General features: G+C 34.5%; 1 protein-coding gene across 1 annotated transcript in view; it reads left to right on the forward strand.

Annotated features, from left to right (window-relative positions):
- TTC29 (tetratricopeptide repeat domain 29) overlaps positions 1 to 26199 on the forward strand; it is a 138372-nt gene that overhangs the window by 38687 nt on the left and 73486 nt on the right. Inside the window, exons 7-8 of the mRNA XM_042796872.1 lie at positions 14889 to 15101; positions 19152 to 19237. Coding sequence (XP_042652806.1) covers positions 14889 to 15101; positions 19152 to 19237 — 299 coding nt within the window. The remainder of the gene's footprint in view (positions 1 to 14888; positions 15102 to 19151; positions 19238 to 26199) is intronic.

Raw genomic sequence — 26199 nt, forward strand, 5'->3', positions numbered from 1 at the left:
ATGAATGGCTGTCAGTACATAAGGGAAAGAAAGCAATAATAATTGAGTAGCTTGCTACAGACACAAATAGAACATTCTGCTTGAAGCAAACAAGATTTTAGTGGCACTTCCTTGCAGAATGAGATTTTAACCTCCTCTTTAAAAAACTCTGTAAAATAAGGTCTCTGTTTACAAATCAAAGGAGGTGCTACTCATTGATTATTGCAGGAGTGTTCAGGTTATAATCCTGTTCAATTAGCTGTACTCACCTCATAGTTTCTCTTTCCTCAGGGGGCTGATAATAAATTGTTTTATTACTTTGGCTACTAGTCTTTTTCTCAAATAGTTATTAAACATGCTGATGTGATTTTATACATGTTGAAAAAGCAATGTCATATTTTATTTTTTTGACTCACGTTAAATCCAGCATTACTTGTCATCCAAGTAAGCACAGGCTTTGACAGAATCTCAGTTAAGAAAAGTTAATTTTAAAAAACAAACAAATAAACAAAAAAAAAAAAAAGGAAAAAAAAAATTTATTCCAGTGCTTTGAAAGTGTTTTTAGAAGTAATATCAGTCATTATAAATGTGTGCATTTTTCTGAATATCAGAGAATAAGATGATTATCATAGTCTGTGATAGTTTTATTATATTAGTGTAAATTCTGCTAAAGTTAAATATGAACTTCAGGTTTACATTGTTGTATCTTGCAGAATAAACACAGTCTGAGTGTCCTGATAAACGTAATGGCTAGTGTTAGTTTGTATAGGTTCTTACACTTCCAGAGCTCATTATTACAATATTTGAGTGCTTTCTGGTTTGTATTCAATAGTTAACATCTATCATGCATGAAATGATGTAGACCTTAAATGTATGCATCCCCAAGTTTCAGATAACTGACATCAGTGACAAAAGCAGTCCATGGGAAACAAGGAATTTGTACTTGTAAGAGCCACTACCTTCAAATGGGTTATAACACAATTAGATATAATATATTTCCATATTATTCAAAAGCATAATAAAAACAGATACCTGAAAGTGTACTTCTAAAAGCAGCCATCAAGGCCATTGCAAGTAATACAGGTATTTGTATAGATGTGTGTATATAGATGTGTACGTATGTACATGTATATATACGTACACATCTATATACAGACATATGCATGAATATATATGTACACACACACTCAAATATAGCCAGTGCCTTAAAGCCAGTACTTCAGATACCAACATTTTAGTCTTAGTGTCAAGAAATTCTGTATTTGAGAGGAGCTTAAAGATGACTGATTAACATATCTGATGGTGTTTGTCTAATATAGACTCGTGACTGTTCTTAAGGCACAGCCTTACAAAAAGATAAGTTGGTGGAACATTGTCTGTGGGACACTGGAGCAGGAACAGTAACATTGAGAACTCTGGAGGAAGTAATAACAATATAATTAATCACTACAATCTTCTTACAAATATCTGTCCTCCCACCCTCAAATGATACAAGGATCTCAGTGCTTACCTTTCAGATGTCAGCAGCAAAGGTAGACATTCACAGGCTACTGCTGCTTTCCTGAATGAGTAAATTAAGCTGGGCACAGGGATGTCTATGAGCACTGGAGCACAGAGTAGTGCTAAAATTGTCTGGCGTTAATTGTCCTGCACATGCTTTCAGCTTGTGCTAACTTGGACTTTCCTGCTCTGCAATTATTTATAGGCATGGTTTGGTAATTAGGAGTGTTTGGTAATTAGGAGTGTTACAGGGACTTTTCCTAAGGGGCAGTTTGCAGGCAGCCACACTGTTTTGAAGGGTAAGAGGGTTTACTAAGATAGACATACCTTTCCATACCTGGTTACAGTGCTTGGAAGCATTTCTGGATCCTTTTAAATAACTAGTTTGGAGAAAGCATGTAAGTATCACGGTAGAGTCCAATGAATAAAATTTTCACAATGAATTCCAAATGTAAATCAGTGCCATGCCAAAAACTGCATATCCCCTGGTATGAGAGTTGTGAGATGTGTGAAAATTATGCCATTAATCTCAATGCAGTGGTGACTTTGAATTAGTCATCAGATTTATATTCTGGTAGCACATAAGGATCAACAGAAGCGGAGGTAATACTATTTCTGAAATGCTTACAGACTAAAGGAAAGACTAAAGGCAGGGGGAACTAGTAAGAGAAAGGGACAGAATGCAAAGCAAACAGCAATGTTAGATATCTCAGTGCTGATTCCTATAACACAGCTAATCCATATATCTAATTTTGTCTGTCTTGGTGTGTTTTTTAGATTTCAAGTCTTAAAGAATTCCTGATTAGGGTCTACTTAATCCTTTCTAAAATAAACTTAGACATTTCAAAAAATCTGCCATATTCTGCAAATTAATGAAGGGGTTTTAAGTGCTCAGTCTTAATCCAGTTCTGCCTTGATTACAAGTGATGTTAAGCTCCTGTTGCTTTTCAGTCACAGCAGCGTTATGCCAGAGTTGATCATTTCTGATCCCTCTGCACCCACCCCAAAAATTTTAATAAATTTGACCTCATTTTTGTGAAAGGTATTAGTGTTCCATCTGTAATCATGGATAAATTTGTCTATTTCATATGTTAGAATTTGGTATAGACTTTTTCTGAATGAAAGGCCTACTGAACACAAGGCATTTATAAATAAATATAATCAATTTGTTGTGAAAAAAAACCCCACAGGGTTCTAACAGACTTTGACAATCTGGATTAAGATTGAGGAGTAGGATTGTACCTATCGCTTTACCGTACTGTTGAAATTAAAGTTTTTAATCAAGGCATTATAGAAGTTGGTGGAAAGATTCCTACTGAGTTTAATGGACATTTGATTCAAGCTTCTGAAGCTTAAGTATTAATTGCTAGATATATTTGGTAAACAGCAGCTTAAAGACAGTTCATAACATCATCTTTTTTGTTTTGGAACATAAAAAGTCTAAACTGATTATTTTCTTCTTGGCATATCCTGTTTAATCCACTGCTAATAAATTGTTGATTTTGTATTTTGAATTGTTTATGGCAAGTGCTTTTCAATTAAAATCTGTAATGTATAAATAATTGAGAGAAATTCAGCATACATTCATGAGTATCTATGCAGAGGAAATATGCACGTTTAAGCAGAATTTCCCCAATTGGTTTGCCTTAAGGGAGAAATAATTTATATTCAGATAAAAAAAGAAAAGAGAATGTTAATATTGTAAAATGAAGTACTAAAAAGATTTAAAAAGGCAAAAGTTAAAATTACTTATGAAATTTCTTATGCTTTTGTGTGTGCACATTTTGCGACTTTGTTTTAATTACATAAACGTATAGTGCCTTTTGCTAGAGGAGTCCTAAACCTAGCCAGAATAACATTCACCTGTGGGGTGGATGGCCCACCATGCACCTTCTACATTACTAGAACTTTATATTTTTATCTGTCTTGCAAGTCTGACAATCTCACTTAAATCCTCATTGTGCTGTATAATGTAGAAATTGAGTCCTGCTTTACAATACGATTGCAAAATTAGAAACAGCTGGTAAATAAACCAGTGGCACAACATTTGTGAAGAGCGATAAATTTCTTCCTTACTTCATGTGGAGTGCAGAACTGCTACTGATAACAGTATTGATGCATTTAAACTATCCAGCCTGCCTATTTAATGTTATATTTCCACCATAAGAAGTATAGCCAATATCTATAGGTCTCCATACTGTTGTATTCACAAGAGCAGGTCTGACAGTGGAAGAAGGCAACCTAAAATGGATCCTATCTCTTCAGGAACAAAAGCAACTTAAATTACGAGATAATAGCTACCCGAGGCCTTTCTGGTTTAGTCTACCCTTCTGTCTGTGTTAGAGATTCCTTTTTGTTACCAACTTCTTTTGGTTTAAAATGATACCCAGATAAGTTTTTGATTTTTTGATAAAAGATTAGGCACTTTTCCTTTGCCTTTATTTTTGTAATGGGATTTTTCATAGTATGGCCCAAAAAGAGAAAAGGGATTTAAAGATATAAATGCTTGTGTAATTTTTTCCATAGGAAACCTGAGTGCTAGTCAAAGTATATCAGTGGTCTAAAGGAGAGTCACAGTTCTAGGTATTTAGACACTATATCCTTGGAGGTAGGAATCACCATTTTGTTCTGTATTTATACAATACCATTTCCTGTATGCTTCTATAACATGTGTACTTGGTAAGGTTAGCGTGTCCTCTGATAAACTGAAAGCTGTGTGAACATGCTGCTGACTGGCCAAGCAGCGTGCTGCCCTCTAGAATATGTACAGCAGAGTTCTGCCTGACTTTCTGTCTGAAATTTGGATCAGTTTCTATCCTCAAGCTACTAATTTTCCAAAAACTTGTAGGAACTTACTGTCCTATGGACTTCTTACCACTTCTTACCAAATTTGGTGAAGTTTACTCCAAATCTAGTCACACAGACTTCTTTCCTTTGGAGACTAACCTAAAAATGTCTTTTTATACTGTTCATTGTTTAGAGAAAATGTGTAGCATGCCTCATCTGATTCTCTTAATTTCTCTTTATATAACAGACCACATACAGTAGTAACCAGATACCTTTGATTTTTATATGATATCCCCTGCCTCACCCCAGGTTGCATATTCCAGATTGCTAACTTTTAAGATTTATGTCTAGATGTGATTATTTATTCCAAGCAACTCTTTCGGAAAAAAAGAGTGTAAGAATAGTCCAGATGTGAAAACCTATGTTTCTCCAAATCCTATCTCTTTGGCTACATATACCTGTTGCTAAATTTTGTCTTTAAGCACATGTAGAGACGTATGCTTAAAAAGAATCTCTGCACCAAGGAACTTTAGAGAAAGAAAGAAGCCTTTCCTTCATGGGTCTTGGAATTCTGCATACCCAGTTTGACTATTTAATGCACTTCCAGTCATTAATTTTCGTTGTATCAACTGAAGCTAACTCTTCTTTGTTCTTCTGCACTTACACTATTTCACAAAGCAGTTATATTTCTTTTTTTCAGGTTGCTTAAGAATTAAATACATAAGTTAGATGAGAAAAAACTTGATTGTAGAGCATAATTTTAAAAGTTTAAGCAGCAAATTGCTAGGAGATAAAGTCTTCAGAGACAATGCTTTTTGCTGTCAGTCAGTGACAGGCAGAAGCAGCCATAAATCCAGATAGATTCTTGGGGCGGGCAGATTTAAAAGGTTTATTAAATAATTGAGCTCATCCTTCTGCAAGTACAGAATGTAGTTCCCAGATAAATGACATCTTATTATTACAGGTTTGTTACTAGTTTTGAACTAGCAGGTACCATATTGAATTGATGTTATAGAAATTAATTATGGTTTCAGTTCAAATTAGTATACTCTTAAGAAAGTCTGAAAGAAGCTTCTGAACATGCAACATGGAAGAAAAAAGGTCTGTTGAGTTACTAAAAAATATTCTTCACGTAATTAATTTTTTATTCATATTTTTTAAAAAGTGTTGGTAGGTAATTAAGATGTATTGAAAAAGAAAACTCGGAGAGAAATATGTAGGGTTCTTAATTTTACTTCTGAAAATAAATACTGTGAAAATTTAAAACTTTCTTCATGCTTTTCATTCAGTTGATTTAAACCAAGGTTTATTATTGAGCACAGGGAAGTAATAGTATTCTTTACACTAGGAAAAAGTAAGCAGGTTTGCCAAAAGCATTCTCAATCCTTTCACTGTCACTGCCACTTTCCCAGCTAATTCTTCAAATGGAGAATGTTCTGATATAACACTTGGGAACACATCTGTATTCTTACTTCGTAATCAGAAGCTCTCCAAAATATTCGCAGCAGTGCATAAGAACTAATTCTAAACTTTGTAATTTGCATTTTCCTTAAGACTTTTGACATATGCAAAAAAAAAAAACCCTTAGTTTTTGTTCTTATGTGTTTGGTGATTGTAAAGTTCATTTTCAAATATGTCATAAAATTACTGATAAACTATTGCTGCAGTTTATGTTGATCTATGAAAGATATTGTATCAGAAATAGTTTAGAAAAAGACATTTTGTTTACACTTAAGTCTAAGGTGTAGCACGTAAGTGAATTGTTTATATAGACACTTCTGTAAGAATCATTCTTTCTTAATGTTTTTGGTATCCAATGTTGCTCTGTTTGCTTTATGTGCGTGTTCATAAGACCATGACATTTAATGAAGAGATCTTTTTAAAGTATTGATAGCCATGAGTAAATTATACTATGTTTGATCTGTGTTAAAGATTCAAAGTCCAAGGTCTTTGAATAGGACTTAGAATAAAAATGTAATTAGGTTACATCCCTAAAGTCTGATATATCTTTAAACAAGACTGCAAATGAAACTTTATTAAAACTTCAAATGAATTATTTCTTTGCTTTTTTGAATTTTTTTTCGCTCTCTTCTCTTTCATGTCTATTACTGACATTGCTGCTTGTATTTTACCTGTCTTTTCCAGGGTATTTTAATTATTTACTGCTTAATGAGTAGGACTGAGATGAAGCTTCATTCAAAGCTGGCCGCTCACTAACAGATTCTTTTGCTTCAAAGCTTTGCAAGGTCTTGGACTACTGCAGCTGAACCGGCAGTTGTCATCATAAACTTTCTTGGAGGCAGTGTTTCCGTTTAGTAATTGATAAAGGATGTACTGTTTCCAGAGGTGCCTTCTCAGTAGGACTGCGAGCTGATGGGGTTGCATGTCTTCAGCCATTATAAATAATCTGTAGAAGTCATAGATAAAACAAACATTATGAAATTATTAATAAAAATATATCTTATTCTTCAGACTATCCTAGGATAATTCTAGTTGGAAGGGACCTCAGCAGGTCATTAGTCCAACCTGCTACTCAAAGCATCCTTCTGAAGTAGATTATCTGCACAACGAAACAGCTCCCATTGCATTTGATATTAAATTTATTATTGGAAGCTGTGAAAAGTAAGGGGAATGGGGTAGAATCTCAATAAAATGTAAACCCTACCAAAACATTTTTTAAACTGAGGCAAGCATTTGACATGAGTTAGCAAAAAAAGTAATTTAGTGAAACTAATCTGCTTCAGTGTTGCTTTTTGTATTTAAAAGATAATGATCATATTACCCTTTGAGATTAAATAGTAATAAAAGTTGTTTTCATTTGGTTCTATTGAGCTAAAAAAAGCCCTCAAGCCCTGAAAACCAGAACCGCAAAGTGTGTGCCATTCTTCACTGTTCATCACTCAGTTTTCACCTCCCTCCCCTCTCTGCATTTGGATATCTGCCTATAAACAGTGAAATATTTGTGAAACCTGAAGTGTGAGCATCCCACTGAGTGTGGGCCTGCTCTTGTTCAGAGCCTGGAGCCTTACATTGTGAGCTTCCTGAATTCATTTTGCATCTTAGGTAGCCTTTGAATATAGAAAGCACTTTGATGCTTTACAAACATGAAAGGAGGAGGTTCGACTGTTATTGTGAAGCAAGAATTCCATTCTCTTTAAAATGGGTATGTTGTCATTCAGCTAGTGTTCAACATTGTTTGCTATGATATCTAGATTAAAATTGACATATATCAAAAAGTGTTTGGTTATATATCATCGAACAGATCAGAAGGCGGCATGTGACAAATGTTGCTTTCATAAAATGTTAACCTAAAAAGATAAAGGAATTTTAATTGTAAACCAAAATTTTCTGCTTGTTCATTTGAATATGAATGTAGGACAGACAAGTTAGTAGAATTCTCAAACGGGACCTGTTCATTTGTCAGGTTTTTTTCCTGAACACTGGTCTTGGAAGAGTACATTTGTTTTTATTCTAGTTTGCATGTGGACAAAATGCTGCTAAACCAGTTTGTGCAATTAGTGTTGCAGAGCCTTCAGAGATTCTGGATTCCACCTCAGACCTTAACTTCTGTGAAAATGCCTGAAATACGAACTTTTTTTTCCCCACAATTAAGCCTAATGCAAAAGGAAAAATCAGTGATATAATGTAGTTCAGATAGAAAGACAGTAATTACAGGTACATTTCTAACTTTCAGAGTTAAAGGTTACACTCAGTATGAAATCACTCTTTGATTTATTGTTGTCTTCATGCATGCCCACGTTATATTTTCTACCACTCTTTGTAAAGTGTGTATGAGGTCTGTGTACATATAGTTTGGGGGGAAAGCATGTAATTGACACCAGATTTTCTTTGTAGAGTTAGTCTGAGTACTTGGTCTACAGAGTAGTAGTTGTATGTGTCACAGAAAATCTGAGAGGTTTTGTGTAGAGCCAGAAGCAATTTAAGAAGGCCTGGAGCTAATCTGGAATTTTGAGGGTACAGTAACTGGAAGAAAAGCAAGAAGAGGATATCTGCTCGAGTTTCCCCTGCAACAATGCCTGTTTCTCCTGTACTTCTCATACCCTCTTGTAAGAACAAGAAGATTTATCGCAGCAGTTCCTTTTCTGATAATGTGCTTTTCAGTTAATTACAGGTTTTTTTCTCTTGCTGATCCACAGTAAACTATCCCCAAAGCAGCTGTCATTTCAGCTGCCTGTGGGAAACCCTTCCTTCTTTGCAGTTCAGTAGCGTTTGCAGCAGCAGGGGAAGGGATTAGAGAGCAGACAGGCAAGCAACCAGAGAAACTAGTATTATCTCTAGCTTATGAGGTGTCTCTTAGAGAGAGCCCTTTAAGCAACATCTTTTTAGAGCATTTTTAATATTATGTGTTGATGATGTGATATAAGATACTGTGAACAGACCTACTGTGGGTGCTACAATATGTACGGCCCTCTAGGTTTGTATAGGTATATTTTGAGTATTTTAGCTTTAAGGCAAGTCATTTAGGTCCTCAGAGGACAAGACTGTATATAATCTAATGCTCACTGGATTCCTATAGTTATGTTTTTGTTTTTGGACAATAGATAATTGCTTAATTAATGTCAGCTGAAACAATATATCATTCTCTAAACTGTAATACCAAGGATTAGCCTAGTGGTTCTTGACCCAGACAAGAAAACGAAGTACCGTATTTTTGCACTGCACTCTCAATCTGCCAATGCCATATCTCTGGTTATGTGATGCTCAACTTTACTTTTATCTCCTTCCTTCTCCTTTATGTCCTCAAGCCTTCTACTTCCCAGGCATGCTTTCAGGTGACCTTGAGCAGCTGACTCTAGGGAGAGATCTAGCGGTGTATTGTCAAATGGGGGAAGTTGTCAGAATACGCCATGATGAGCCAGCATGTGCATTACAATATTCTTATGAACTGTCTATGTCATTTTACTAAAACTCTCTGTGGAATCTTTCTGAAAATGTTATCAGCTCCTGTATAGTAAATGAAAATAATTTTTTATCCTTCATCTTAAAAATACTCAATTTGATTGTTTTCTGATGATTGGTTGTGTTTTAGAGGAATCTTGTAGACTTATGGAACCACAAAATTTTTTCTTAAATCTCTCCTACAGTTTTTGTCTTGCTTTTGCAGATGGCACATAAACTCAGGTTCTTGCATCTGAGATCAGTCCCAGAGACTTTTGTACAATTGATTTTACCTCAGGAGTCCGGTGTGGTTTGACTATTTACTGAATGAGAGCCTTGTTTTATGATTCTTGTGAGCTTTTTGTTCCATCTCCCAACACATCTCTGTTAAAGACTTATAATGACATCTGTAGATAGTAGCTCACATTGGAAACTCTGACAGATTCTTAACTATTTCAGCATGAATAGTGCTACCATAATTATCATAGTTGAACATAGGAAACTAAAAATAATACAAGTAGTTCAAGCTGTTAAACTGAAATTGAAACCTGTATCTTTTAAAGTAGTAATGACATTTTTCTTTTGTTGCTACCATTAACTGTTGCTTCAAGCAGATTTTATGTCCATGTTGTACAGTGAAATAACTGATTACAAAAGATGTCTTAGTTCTAGATTAAAATATACTATAATATACATAAAGCTTTATTATTTCTTTAGGTGGTTGTTTTAAGCTAAAGTGGAGGATTTTCTAAAGTCCTCAACAACTGTTTACAATTTAGAATTAAACGTTCTTTCTGCTTTTACTAGTACTGCTGAGGAAATGTACCTAACAGACCTGTCACTTTTTTGTGCAATTGCTTCTGTGACATTATTTTCATTGGTAAATGTACGAGCTGATAGAAAAGGAAATCATTAGGTGCTCTCAGTATTGCTGAGGCATGGAACTAGAACAGGTCGGTCACTGCATTTTGCGGATTGTGACATTTTAAATTACCTGTACACTACTGGAAGCAATCTGTGAACCTAATTAACATCTCACCTAATTAACGTCAGGACTGTATATTGAGAATTCTAGATAGTTTTGCACTGCCTTTATTTATTAAATACCACATTATTCAAATTTGCTATCTTTAATTTCAGTATTGAAAACTTCAGATTTGTGTGCTGTGTTCTTAAGTGGGAGTAACTACTTTTTTTTTTTCTCCTTCAAGTAATCAATGCACTGCTGAATGAGTTCATTTTAATGCACTCAATCATGCCTCTAATGTTTGTAGCTTACGGGCGCAAGCATCAGTAATGCAGGAATGTTATATGGCTTTAGTTTGGGCCATTTCATAAAATATTCATGGAATCAAAAATGTGCATCAAAATAGCGGCTGGGAGAATTACATTTATGTGCCTGCTTTTATGGCAGCTTCACATTTAAACCCATTTGTGTTAATATCTAGTCAATCTTTCTACTTAAAAAAAAAAAAAAAGGGCAAAATAGTAGTCCCCATATATACCCTTTTTGGTTTGATATCTATTTTGTTATAATAAATGTATACTTTTGGAGTGGGCTTTAGGAAGGGGAATAAAGGAAGTTTTAGATAATGTAAAAACATTTCAGTATTTACAAAATTACATTGAGTTCTTTTACTTGAATGAACAGATTTATTTTTTTGACTTCTAAGCAACTCAGTGAAAACTGGAAAACTGTAGCACAAATCCTGTGCATACATATGTAGTTGCTACAAAAATAAGAGTAATTTCTAAAATTTTATACTTAGTGGCGGAGTAATGTCTTATGTTCATGTAATTGTTTAGAACTGGTTCTTTACTCCCAAAATTATATTGTGGCAATGTTTACCACTCATATTTAAGATTAAGCTATTGCTGACAGGGTTTCTTTTGTTATGCCCTGAGTTGCATTAAACTGTAACATTTTAGTAGTGGTAGTATATATGTTGTAACAGTTACATTTCTGATTTTTGATTCCTTTTATAAACAGGAAAGAGATATTAGAGATTTTCAAACTCCATTTAGTATACACTGAGCTAATTTCTGCATGGCAGTAGGAAAAGAAATATGCAATTGCTGTTAATGATGCCAACTGAAAATAGATGTATTGCTTTGTGTAACATTTTGCAAATAGATATTTCAACTATAGATTTTCTAGAAACACCTTCTGTGGATTTTCACTTTGAATTCGTAGAGATATAGAAGATACATTTCTACAAACTATCCCAAGTGATTTTCCTACTCGCTGTTTTTTGGTGTGTGTGGTTTTTGTTTTTCTTCTAGTTGATAATAAAAGTAATTTAAAACTCTGCCTTGTCACTGCTCAGGTGAAATAAAAATACTCTCAGAAATGTTCTGTAATGGGCTTATTACTTTCTTTTGATATTTTTCAAGATTTTCAGACAGCATCTACCACTGTCTTCACCTAACGGTTGTATTCAGTGTTTAATATTTAGAATGCACAGGGCAAATCAATTCCAGCTGAACTGACCCATGACAGTGGATAAACTTGCCACCCCCCTGAAAGCATTTTTCCACAACACTTGAGGTTCACATAAACATCTTGTATTAAAGCAATAGGCTGTTGTGTCATTTGCAAAGGAGAACAAGGAATTTTGGATTATTTTGATGGAGGAATTAATTTCAAAGTCTAAAATGTTTTACCTTCAATGAATTTGAGAGGTCTCAAAATATCTAGTATTACTTGAGTCTTCAGTAAGCAAATTCCCAGGCATGTGAGGGCTTTATGGTCAGGAATTCCATCTCTCCCTCATCTAGGAAACATGTAGGCCTTTTAGTTTGGGGGTTTTTTTTGGTTGTTTTGTTTTTGTTTTTGTTTTTTTGTTGTTTTTTTGGTTTTGTTTTGTTTTGTTTTGTTTTTTTTTTCTCAGTATCTTCTTTATGGTATTACTCTGAGCAGATTTTTTACTTCATAGTCTTTCTTGGTAGTTCAGCGAAGCCAAATATAATTTAATTCCATTTGAATGCTACCAAAAAGATTATATTGCTTTTCTATTTTGAAGCTTGATGTAGATGGATTGCTTCTAAAGAGGTTTCACTGAGATCTGGCAAAAAGGATATCAGGTCACAGCTCTTATGGTTAGGTCAACTCTTAAGAACTATAGGGTACATGGAATATATGAGTTCAATTTCTAGTCTGACAGAAACTTTCTCAAGGGGATACTGCAAGTGAGGAAGCATGGGTAAGAATTACCATATCTGATAGTTCTAACGATCTAAATAATAGTTCTGAAGGTTGCACATATTATTTACCTAAATGATGTGTACTGTTAAGAGATTATATTAGAGTCTGAGGAGAAACTCAGATACTGTGTTCAGTTTCAACTTCTGTATCCAAGTGGTACCATTCATTTGCTGCTTCCTAGTCTTACTAGAAGTTTTTGAGTTACATGTGAATCAATCTCTATCATACTAAATAATCTATTGCACATGTAATGAAACTAGATCACACAGATGTATGGCAATATCCTTTCAAAAGTTCAATCAGTTGATTAATAAACTCAGGAGAGAATTTCAAGGAGTCTGTGTGCTTATGATAATCCAAGTGGATAAAATGCTAGATCTAGTTATTAAATTTCCACTCAATTTTCCATCATTTGTCACAAAGCCAACACCAACTTCTTCAATTAATATCTTAAATCTGTATTTAGCAACTTGGATAACTGGAGTTCTGTTGACTTCTGATTCAGACTTGCCCTAAGAAGTTAGCTGGACTGGATAGGTAGGAACCTAAATGCAAATTGGAGGCCTCTTTAGGATGGGCAAGAGTTTTCATCTGGGTTTGGCAAGTCTCCATTTCTTGTTACAGGTACTGTCAGTGAATCCTTAAACAGCTTGTACTGGTCATGATAGTTTCACTTTGCTTTTCTGTTCACTCTGATATCAAGTATGTGATATCTTGGAAAGATGGTATAGATCTTTTCCTGTCTGTTTACAGGGTCTGATAGCTATTCTGTTAATAAGATTTTTTTTTTTTAATGTTTTGGCCTATCTCTCCGATACCTGTCCCTAGCTAGAGTGGAACTGAATAAAGCTTGCTGTCCCCCTTTCACCTGGCACTTCACTCTTCAGCACTTTTTGTTGTTGTGTCTTCTGGGACTCTTACATGTATCATAGGATGTAGTGCCTTAAAATTGTCTATGAAACTCATTTAATTAGTTGCTTCTTTGAAAGAGAAGTTTCTTGTGCTTTTCAATTTTAGTTGAACTCATTTTAATCATCAGAGAAGCTTAATATGAAAATAAATTTAACTCTAAGAAAGATAAGGGTTATGTTTTATATTGCAAAGTTGAAAACATTGTTATAAAAGGAAAACATATGCAAAAGACAAATCTAAATTAAGTTAATAAGAGGAATCAGTTATAGCTGTTCTGCTGCCTCGAGGTTGGCTGGAGGCCTGGGGAACTAGCCTTGTTTCCTCTCAGAATGCTTAAAGGTCCTTCTCTAAGCTTCACTCCCTTCCTTTCCTATAGTTGGGAAAACAACTTTTCTCCTTCACGGTTCTTTCTGTAATTTGACTGCAGCCCTGTAAAAACAGTCTGCAAAACAGTAGCCGTTCCTTATAAATCATGTTTCAGAAGAGGTGTACTCTGCAAACACATCTAAACAAACATAGTTTATGGTTTGTTTTAGCTTTTGATAGAAATAGCAATTGATATATTGATGATCTATGGGACAAGATTCCTCCATCGCACACACAAACTTAGGAAGGAAGGGTCATATTCACAGTTTTCCCAGCTATACGACATTCTTCGTAACACAAGGTAATGTCACCAGAATGCCCTTTTTTTTTTTTTTCCTTTTTTAATGTAAATGGCCTCACCTGCTTCCCAGTACTTTTTCTGTACCCATTGTGTATATGGAAAAGCTTTTCTCTTCTTTCAACGGGCTTTGAATTTTCATTGTCCAGAAAGTGTGGAAATCTTCTAGATGGCATGTATACATGGAGATAAATCTAGCTGAAGGTAGAGGGAAGGGAGGAACTACTTGCTGTTAAAATTAGTTGACCTTTATCTTCAAACTTCCCTTTGCTTTAAAAATTTTTGAGTAACTTACATTTGAGGACCTTAAGGTGTATTACTTCAGGCTCGATAATTAATCTATTAGTTGTTAATGTTCTTCCAGTAAATTTACTACATAAGCTCACTGGAGTTAACCTAGTAATAACTGTTGAATAAATTACTTCGTATAATAATTCTTTTTTCATCAATTAATTTATATTTAAATAAAGATATTTTCTCTTTCCCCCACAGTTTTGATACCTCTATTCTCCACGCTTCAAATTTTTCAGCAAAGGTTGTCATTATGGATAAAGAAACTTGGGAAACAGTTTGAGTTGTGATTATTTATGCATAGATGTGATTTTGAAATGAGATCCACAAAGGCTATATTCATGAATCTCTAACAGATGTATTTTCTAGAAAATTCTGACTTTGCATCCTTGGGATCACACACCCCCAACATTGCGATTCTACAAAGGAAAGCTGATTTAAAATGTGCTAAATTTAAATTACAGCATTACTGGCAACTGTGAGATTTGGCAGTAATTTCCAGTGATCTGTAAGTTATATCTTGAAGATTCTTGAAAAATCTGTGAAATGATTGGATGCAACTTCCTTTATAATGAGAAAATTATTATAGACTAGCAACTTTTAAAAATTTTGTTGATTACACTGATTGTAATTATTAACGGAATTTTTCAGGTCATCTTATGAAAGCTGCTGAGCATTATGAAGCATTTTATCAGCTAACAGAGGGTTCGACATGGAAGGACGAGACAGGCCATACTTACAATTCACTGGCATGTGAACATCTCTGGAGAATTTATACATTACTAGCAGACAAAATGCTAGAAAATAAAGAGCACCAACAGGCCATCAAAACGCTAATAAAAGCTTTAAAAATGGCAAAAGAAGGTAGGTGGAAAATAACACTTTCACATTCCTTTATTTGATGTGCATGCCATGATTTTCCCAAGAGTAAAGTAGAAATTGTGAAGTGTTTGACTGGGTGATTATTTCCTATGAAATTCAAAGACAAATGCTATCAATACACATCCAGAGATCGCTAAAGCAGAAATGTCTTCTTGCTGACAGCAAAAAATCTTTTAGATTCCTGAAAGCTTTATCTCTAAAAAAACAACCTTGTGGAAATCATAGTATAATACAGTGAGCCCATAATCAGAAAGTGAGGTCACTAGTGGAAGTTCAGCTCGCTGATTTTGATTGGCTACTCACTGTTTATTTGGGAAATTTTAAGTGATACTATCTGCTGGATCCCTACGTTTTCACTCTACATACTTATTTAGTACTTGCAAAAAACAGTTTTCTGTCATAAACAAACAAGATTTCTTTTGTATATCTTAATACACATAAATACTCTGAAACCTGAAGTAAAACATTACAGAATCGCAGAATAGCTGAGGTATGAAGAGAGATGTCTGGAGATCGTCAGGTCCCTCTGAAGGGCAGCACGGCCACCTGCCTGCTGGATCAACCATTCCTCCTCGCTTTTGTGTTGCTGGCAAACACGCTGAGGGTGTGCTTGGCCACACCATCCGGGTCATTAATGACGATACTGATCAGCCTTGTTGCCAGTATCGATGCCTGAGTGCACCACTAGTGACTGGCTTCCCGGTGGACTTCATGCTGCTGCTTACAACCCTCTGAGCCCAGCAGCTCAGCTAGTTTTCAGTCTGCCCCACCGGTCATTTATCTAAGCCACATTTTATCAACTTCTGTATGAAAATGGTGTGTGAGACAGTGTCAGAAGCCTTGCTAAAATTGACAGTAACAACATCCACTGCTTTTCCTTCATCCACCAAGCCAGTTGTCTTATCCTAAAAAGCTACCAGGTAGGTGAAGCATGAATTCCCTGTCTTAAATCCATGCTGACTACTGATCGCTTTCTTGTTCTAGATAACAGCTGTATGAAGCTTTCTCCATGCGTGGATCCATTTAAAACTGGGAGAAATTAGGACAGCATTTGAATGTTACATATAATGTGAGATGTTGATCAGCTAGAAATACCATGCTCTGGAGCATTTCTTACACGAGAGAGAGCAGGAAAAAGAAGGCAAATTTTACAAGCTGACTTTATGAAAATACACATAACTTTCCAGATTTTTCAGAAATCATAATAATGCTTGTTTCTCAAAAGATGCTGTTAAATGTCTGCTTCTACAGACTTACTTTTCCTAGATGATTGTCCTAAATAATTATTGAAGTACTTCTCCAAAGATAGAAGGTCTCAAATTATCATCTTTTTCCATGCACAGCAATTCAAGAGTCATTCATGGTATTCCTTAAGGGGCATATTTTGCATATGAATTGCACATCCAATTAACATATAATATTAATTCAGTATTTATCACCAGATACGTTAGTTCTTTAAGTTTAATAATGTATGTCCAATATTAATCTGTTAGCCAGTCTTTGTGTAGTAGTTGGGATAGATAGAATTAAACTATCAAAAATGACAAAAAAATTGAAAATATTTTCCAAATTTTAAAATTAGTTTGCCACAAATAAATATAGGACTATACAGATAGATAGTATACCACAGTACTCTATAGAAAACTATAAAATGTATTCAGTGAAGCCAAGACAAGTTCCTAAAAAAATATATCTTTATTAGACCAGTAGATATTCTTAGAAAAAATGAACAAGCATTCAAGCATCTAAGCCCACGTGAACTTTGCCATTTATTATTTTTAGAAGTGCCAGCAAGTTATTTCTATTTCAGATTTTTTATTATATTGTCTTTGATTATATTAATTCTAAAGAACCAAAATCTCTCATCTTGCCTTATCTCATGAAGAATAATGTTTTAAAACACCATTTGAAATCTTATGTGGTAGTTTTGGGGGAATAAACCAAACAGGACTCTGGGGGCAAGAATTCAAATCTTTCCACTCCAAATGTTTAATTTGTCAGGGTACATGATTGTATTTTGCTAATTTTCTCTTTTAATTAAACCACTAAACAACCTATTTTGTTTATATCTGTAATTTACATTAGCAGCTCTGTTTTGTGAATTGCCTCATTAGGTCTTTTCTCCTGAAAGTACGTACCTCAATACTGAGAATGCCGATACAGTTAATCAGCTGAAGAAGGTCATGGGTATCTAAAAACTTCTCCATCTTTTACAGCTGCATCTGTTGGTCAAATACAAGCTTTTAGCTTTTTCTACAGCTGTTGCCTATAATACATGCTTAAGTCACAGCTACAGTAAAACTGCTGCTACTAATATTTACTGTAGTAACTAGGATTACTGATGAAGTTTCCCATCAAGTTCTTCTTATTGGTAGTGAAATCTGCTGGAAATGAAGATTGTCAAAATGGATCTGATACCTTTCCAAAACTTACTATGACCAGGCAGATGTTCCAGTGCCCTTACTTCAAATCAATCACTTTCATAGCTTCCTGAGACATGCAATAAATAACACTATGCACAGTATACTTGCCATTGTTCTCCCTTTAGGCTTTAAAAGCTCCTTTCAGGCAAGTTCTCCAGTCCCAATTCCAGAACCATAGCCTCTATTTATGAAGCCCATATTTAACAATTTAGTTAAACCCATACTGGCTCTGACTGCCATGTGTAATATCCAGTCTGTCCTTCTGGAGCATCATCAATGTTTATGTATTTTATGAATTAGGATTAGATATTACCCACTTCAGACTCTTAGCCTGTTCCTAAGTGAGAAAGGAAGTTTTTTATATCCCTAGCAGCTTTTTCACTCGTTATTCCTCTGTGAATCTGTATTTCTGTATCCTTTTGCCTCATTAAGCCTTTTAAGGGATATTGAATATTGGAAAAGACCATCAGGTTTATGAGTTACAGGCTTTTCATAATTTTTTGTAACATAGTAACTGCTATAGATAGAGCATTGCTATGGCCTCAGCAATTACAACATGCAGAGAGTTCCAGAATTAGATGTAGGCTTCTGTGTGTTTGGAAATAAAGAATTTATTAACCTGCCAATTTTAAGTAGATAATCTCCCTTTTCATTGCAACTTTATTTATTTGTACATTTTGCAAAATATTTTGATGTGCAGTTATGCTTTAGGTTGATTTTTCTACTCTTTATTGTGTTTGAGCAAGTGGATATTGAGTAACAGAAAGATTGGATTTTTAGCTATTTTTAATATAATTACATCTACAATTTTTTTTATGGATACTCATGTTCTGGAGGGAAATTTTTGAATATAGTGTGATACAGTAAGCATTTATATAATTAATTTATATAAATTTCAGTATTGAATGGATGGTTTTCTATTGAGGGAGCAATATAAAAAGACCAACAAGCAGTGTTTGTTAAATCAGTATTAGTGAAATAAAACCTGTCATGGAAGAGTGTGATGCACCTCAGTTAGCAACTGCCTGTGCAGAATTTTCTATGACTATTGCTTGCAAGTGTAAGTTATCCCTTTTTTAAACTATTCTAGCCTATAGTAGCTTGCAAAATAGCCATGAGAATAAGAAATATGAACCTAGTCTACTGATAGTTCTCTCTTGGTGTTTCACTAAGATTCACATTAGCGAAGTGTATATTTTATGTTTATATATTAGGCTGTATTATATATTTGTAGCTACTTTTATTCTATATATTACTGGAGAGAGCGAGAGGCTACTATGATTTTGTGATGTGAAGACATTGTAAGTAATATTAAACCATTCATGATAGAAAACATTACAGCATGTTAAATTGATTGTACTCCATTACTTACTGGAATGACATTACTTCTCTGACTTTGCTGAACTTTCTTGTTGAACTTTGTTTAAATCCGTAGCCTCTGTTTTTAATTGCCACTATATATTTTTGGAAAGAGGCAGGGGTAAGGAGAAGGAAAAGCTTACTACAGTATTTAAACATCTGTATGTTATTTAAGAACCTGAAAGAACTGTCTGTATCTATGTAATTTTGTTCAGATTATGCTGGTAACTAACTTTAATCCTTTCTTTAGGAGGTGATATGATGATGGAAGGAGAAGCTGCATATTGCTTAAGTTTAGCGTATCATTTTGCTGGAGAACAACAGACAGCATTATCAGTAAGTTTATTTTAAAGTTGCTTTATCTTTCCCAACACCTTTCTCTGCCTGCTGGGCATCTTGGGCATTCTGGAGAATAGAAAAGACTTGGAGAGACTTGGCTTACAGACCTTTTATAACTGTGTCTAGTTCTGTAGACAGGGATGAATGTGGCTTAAGCAATTATGGTTCCAATAAATTGCAGAACTGATGGAGTCCAGATTTACAGGCTTGGATCTATACAAGTAATATTAATTGACAGTTTAGGTTATATGTGACTAGCTTTCCTTTTCCTGTATTCATACATATATAAAACAGCTTTTATTTAGTTGTGTTTTTGTATAAAACAGTAGTTTGCAAACGAGTTTGGTACAGCATATTTGTGAGCAACAATTAAAAATATATCAGTTCACATGTTAAGCTTTTAAGAACATCAGGAATTTAGAAAAATTATGAATTGCTTTTGGTATGAAAAGCTGTAATGCTGATGCAATCCCGTCTGTTGATACTTGAGTTCAAGCTCCTCTTCTTATGTTTTCCTTGAGCCTCCCATACATAATAATTCTAAGACAATGAGAATTCTGCATGTGGAATTCTAGTCTGGGAGGAGGGTTCGTCTGGTTCATCACAGGTCAGTGTGAGAGGAAAGGTAAGCAGCAACTTGATTTCTCTGTGCCAGTCATCAGAGAAGTCATAGTCTTTCGTGACCGTCTTAAAAATGTTGTATGGAAAATTAATTGGGTTTAATATTTTGCCCATGATTATTATGACTAATCAGCTGGATAATTGCTGTTTCTGTTTGTTCCTTTAACTGCAGAATGACTCCGTATTTTATTAATGAACATATTTTATAGAGGTCATTCTTTGTGGTTATTTGTTGTGGTGGTTTATATTTTTTCAGAAATAGACCAATAGAAGTCACAGAGTGAATTTAGCATGGGTTTCAATATTGCTTACTTGGCTTCTGCAGTGTAGGAGGGATTCTAGATTTCTGTCTTGAAATATCCTCTTACGTGCTTTTAATGATTTGTGATACGGTTTTTCCAAAAGTTATTGACCATCTTTATACATAATTCTTCAATGCTGAGAGGCCTAACTTCTGTATAAATCAACTGACTGCTGGAAAGTAGGAGCCTGTGCCCACATCAGTTACAGTTGAAGTCTGTAGCTCAATATGAAAAAATTCCAAAATTTAAAAGCTACATATATTTTTATGAAATTATATCTAATAGTTGCAACAGCAATGAGAAGAGAATATTTGATCTCTTCCAAGAATATAGTATGATGGATTAGACTAGAATTTTTTGTACTGATCTGCATTGGTTTTTGACTGACAAGTGTGACAGTATTCTTACCTATCGACTTTTCTGTTAACTTTCTGAGAGTCACAATAGGCTGTGTGAATGATGAAGAGCAGCATGATAAACAAATGTGCTAAATAAAGAAGCTTGCATGCGTATTTGATCTCCCCATCACAGGAGAAATTAATTAATGAACAAGACTGCACAGTCTCCATGATATACAAAGGATCAAACTACCCTTGAAAGTGTCAAAAATATTAGATGTCCTGGCATTATTTCCTTAGGATCCATTTTGCTTACATCTTAGAGCTACTCCTTTCCCTTCATTGCTCCCCCCATGTCTCCTGCCAAAAAGTTACAGCAGTTATTTGAAAGTTCCATTTGTTTTTGTCACGTGCAGAATTGTTCTTTTTTTAAGGAAGATTCTGAAACTTTCAATTTTGTAATGTACTACTATTAATTTAAAATATATACATAATAGGTTGTCTTATTGTTTTCAGTCTTATAAAAATACCTGACATGTAAGGAAAGCAGTGTGCATTTTGTTAAAAGGGAAAGAAAGTCTCTGTAGTACAAAACTTAATCGATACATTATGTTAAGAGTATAAAATGTTATTTTAACAGTAATGAAAATACCGGTACTTTTCATTGTAAATAATACAGTATCGTGGCATTTCCTAATATAATGGCATTTCCAATAATACTACATAAGAAACCTTTGAAGTACTTTCATTCATAAAATAGTGTGTGTTATGGGACTAAGAAAAAGGGGTAAAATTTTAGTTCCTTTTGTCCTTAACAGTAATCAATATAGACAGCAGTAAAATATCAGTGCTTGACAGTACTGTTGAGCACAAGTTGTCTTCACTCTCCAATTAGAAATCGTTGCCTAAAATTTACCCTTCTGTTCTCGGTTTAATGGTCTCTGTATCCAAGGGGAGCTCAGATGCTTACGGAGATGAAATCATTGCATCCTGTTCCCAGAGGACTACTGGTTATCATTACACATAACATGCAGACAATACTGCTAGGAGCCAGTTTGCCTCATGGTAATATGTAGTTCATCACCAGCTTCTGTAGCATGCTAAAGAGGTCTTGCCACACAGCTTGGGACTATTCGGATGTAGACTCAGGGGTCTCAGCAGTTATTTTGCTGCTTTGCATCAGTTTTCATCTTCTTTATCCTTTTGTGCTGTGGTCCACCTCAGGCAGTCTCCTTCTAGGGGAATCTGAAAGGAGCAGCTGTTACAGATACCATTTCCTCCAATTGTTGCCACTTGGTTCCTTTTGCTGTTCAATGTGCTACTCCCTCCCCCAACATGCACACACGGTAGCATGCATATAAGCTTGTTTCTCTTTCATTCATGTCTTCTAGCCAAGCAGAGAAGCATATGTTCAAAATATTCATTATCTGATGCAGTAATTAAAGGTTGAAATGATTAAGCTGCAGCCTATTATATCAAAAATACTTAGTAACTTTGTATCAAATGGGCCAGTTTTATTGGAGAAGGTTTTTTATTTGCTAGCACTTGGTGTATAATCTAACATAATCTGTATAAATTGATTTAATTTTATTTGATATATATGATTGATTTCAGCATACCTACTCAGATGTAAAAACATAAGTGTGTGCAAGTTTAAAATCCTGAGAACTAATTATGTTCAATAACAATGTTGTATGTTCATAATATTTTTCATATCATCTGGTTTATAATCAAGCCTAATGGCTTTTCCACACAATATGACACAAAATATTAATAGTTCACATTATATGGATTTTATCTTAAACATTATAGATTTTGTCCGGGAGAGTTCTCCATAGGCTAATTTTAAAGTAAAAGTTGCTGTTTACTTGTTTCTCTTCAGACTTGTATAACAAGCTAAGTATTAAGTGAAACATTTCTGTGTCATTAGAAATCTTGCATAAGGTACTGTAATGTAATGCTTGATGTGGGAATTTTTTTTTAAACTGGGCTTTCAGGAATGCTTCAAAGAGTTGGGCATCAAGGGTTTTTTCTCTTTCAATTAGAGTTGCATCCCAAATCATCAGGAAAATTCCATTCCTCGTCCCTTGTCTGAGCATTAGGTTTTTTCTAAGTGTTTCTTTACTTTGGATATTGAATCCTGTATTTCACACGTTACGTATTTAAATAATAGAGACAGTGTTCATGAGTACTGAGACTCATGCCAAAATAAATGTGGTGATTTATGACATAATGCTATGTGCATGAATTGTCAGAATTACGATATACAAGCCACAGGCATAAAATTATCAAGAAAATTTATGAACTTACAAAGACATCTTCACATTCAGAATGACTCTATTAAAGTAATCAGAGGTGATTTATGACCATAAAGTTAATTTCTGAAAAAGTCTATGTCAAAACAACTGAAAATTTTGTCTCAACTCATGCAGCTAGAGAAAATATAAGTAAATGTATCTGGGATGCAGATATTCTGAAGTTAGTATGCAAGGTATTTTTTCTCTAATTATATCCATTATATCTAATTATATAGATTATGCCTATAGGTATGTATGAATTTGATGAATCAAGGAGGATCTTAGCGAGTAAAAGAAATCCAAAAGGTAGACTGAACGTTGTCTGCTTTTCTCCCAAACATTGTGAAAATCAGTTGAGAAGAATGACCATCATTTCTTTGAGATTTGCTTACTATTCTAGTACTTTGATAGAAGGCTGAACTTCAGAACACTCTTCTGTCAGTGGTGGCTGGGTAGACCACTGAGTTTAGGTTTAAGCTTTCATTACAGTTACTACAAAAAGAAACACTTAAATGGAGACTCGCAAAACAGATCAAAAGATACTAATAAATGGAAATTATTTCAAACTTCCTTCTTTAAAATCAGACAGATTGTCCTTTATTCGTCTGTGAGTTAGCCATTAGTAATGAAGTGTAACATTTTCAGCTTAGCAAGTGGCATCATGTCCTTGAAAAAACATTTTGGCATACCAGTTTAAGACAAGGTCTCTTCATTCCTAGAGGTTTCACTTTTATTAAAGTGATTTTTAAATTGTTCTTAAAACTGTACTCATAGAAATTTTGTATTTTTCATATCTGAGGAATAAAAAAACCAGACAAAACTCTGAGTCATCTTTGAAGATAGGCACTTCTGATTGGTCTTGACACTGACAGTGGATTATGTACAGAGAAAGATTTTCTTCTTGAAGGATGGGAATTAGTGAGCCAATTCTGAAACTGATTAAATTTCATGTTTCTTAAAGGTCCCACTGCTGGTAGGCACTGGTGAAGATAGTACAAGCAAAATTATGTGAGAACAATTAGTATTGGTAGTGAACTTTGCCCTGACAAAATATACTGACTCAAATACTGATGGAATTAAGAAATGAGAAATTATTTGTGTTAAGAATCTTCAAGACAACCTGAAACTTCAGGAAAGAGGTGGATGTCTGATCATCCAATTATTTTTTTGTTGTTAATTTAGCACTTTAAGAATTAAGTGAAAGAAAGATCTAACTTTTTATTTGGATATGAAATTTAATGGTCTCTTAGTAAAGAAAGGATTTCTTCTGTTGGTTGGATGTAGATAATAATTTTTCTTAGACAGTTTCTTGAAAACCTGAAAAAAAAACAGGTCAAATGTTCTGAGTAGTCCTGAGATGTAATGACTATTTTCCTTCAGTACTTTTCTGTATACCACACAGATTTGCATCTTGGTGATATGGTGTCCACTACCATTGCCTTGGAACATGGCACCATTTTCCTTTTGAGTCTGTGGTTCAAATTGCATTTTGCTTGGTTAATGGCATCAGCATAACTCCACTCAGTAAACTGGATTTTTGTCAAGATAAATGTGCCACAAGAATACCTGTTGTAGGGAAACACTCTTAAATGCAGTGCCGCTGTAAAATTACAGTAGTCAAGTTATAAAAAAAAATAGAGAGCATGAGAAAAAAAGTATTAAATATGTAAAAAATCTATTACTTGATGACAAGCAAATCAGATTATCAGATTTCCATGTTTTCCCATAGCAACAATGAAAATAACGCGCTAGTAACTTGTTGATAGCAACTTTACTCTTTAGGAGTCTAATGTTCCTTAGGACTGGCTACCAAAACACCATAAATTGGTGGACTTTCATCTCATTCATTACAATTTTAAATTAAATCATTCACACATCCCAGAAAAGCAAGACAACTGCAATGAGCTGCAGATTTGACTGCATGTTCCATTAGGTAAATCTATAGCACCTTTTCAAAATTTTAGAACTATCTGACCACTGGTGTTTTCTGAATATGAGTTGGTGACAAAGAGTTTAAAACCCCTATTTTGGGAACCACACACAGAGGACATTATTTTGTTTGCATGTTTGTATTTAATTCTCAAACAGTATGAAAGTTGCTGGGTTTAGGTATGTTTATAAGGTTTACGTAGTCTTACTTAAAATATGTATATTAAACATCCTGAATTCAGAAGTCAAGCCATTTAACATATCAAATGTGGTTTCCCAAAGTTCAAACTCTCTTTTTGTGAGATTTTTACTTGGGATATCTATTACAAAATGACAAGTTTTATTATTACTTTGTACTCATATGCACTTGCATGCACACAAACTCTTTGTATGAGTTTGCAAAAGAACTGGAGGGGACTGCAGCACGACATTAACAAGAATATTTACAAGTTTCTGCATTAATGATAACAATATATATCCTAAGATCAAGAGAGTTCTTTGTATGACTCTAAATCATTTCCGTTAAATTGCTGCTAACTGTTATGTCTGAACTTAAAAGAAGTAAATTGTCCCTTACTGGAGGTTTGCTTAGCTCTAATATGTTGAAACATCAAGGACAAAGCCATAAAAACTCCTTCACCTGCCCTGCAAGGGAATAAAAATATCTTTGCATCTATTTTTCACCAAGGTGTGGAGGGCAGAGCAGTTGGCAACCATGGAGCCTTCACTCTGGTCCTACCTCTTTTATGTAGCTGATGGGATGGAACAATCTCTGCTATTTTCTGTGTATTCTCTGCTAGGTATGGCCAGAGGAGATGGCTTTTCCTTATGCTTTCCCAGACAAGGGAGCCAGATTGTGACCACAGATATACAGTGTCTGTTTTCTGGGATGTAAGGTTACAATTAGTCCACCTGCCCTGACTGAGGTTTCTAAAACTCTAATTAGCTGTTTTCTGCCAGTTGAAAGATGTAATACAGGCAGACATTTTCTACTTACTGTATTGAAAATTTTTTATAGAGTAGCTAATAAAACATACTTTTTTTTTTTTTTTCTTTAAATTACTGCTGATATACAAGTTTCCACTCGTTTTATTCCCACAGGCTAGGAACAAAAAAGACAAAGCAGTACAACTGTATGTTATAGAGGTTATTTACTTTATGTACTTTAAACTATATTGGATTTCTAGCTTAGGTGTGCTAAACCTTAGAACCTAAATGCTGTATATAATTGAGAAAAAGAGATAGCTACAGCATGTCTAAATTCGTAGCTTATATACTCTGAGAAACAATCGCGTGAAAGATTGTAAGAACTGTCAGTAGTATGTCCATTAGTGAAACTGTACATATTACACCCAGGACTGTAGCAAATGTCTGAAAAACTGTATAAGAAATGTTCTAATTCTGTTAGATAATATACTTACAGAAGTCAGACTTCTTATGTGTTTTGAGAAATTAAACATTTGTACCTACAC

This window comes from Tyto alba, unplaced genomic scaffold (assembly GCF_018691265.1).
Source record: "Tyto alba isolate M040663 unplaced genomic scaffold, T.alba_DEE_v4.0 Super-Scaffold_23, whole genome shotgun sequence".
NCBI classification, from domain to species: domain Eukaryota; kingdom Metazoa; phylum Chordata; class Aves; order Strigiformes; family Tytonidae; genus Tyto; species Tyto alba.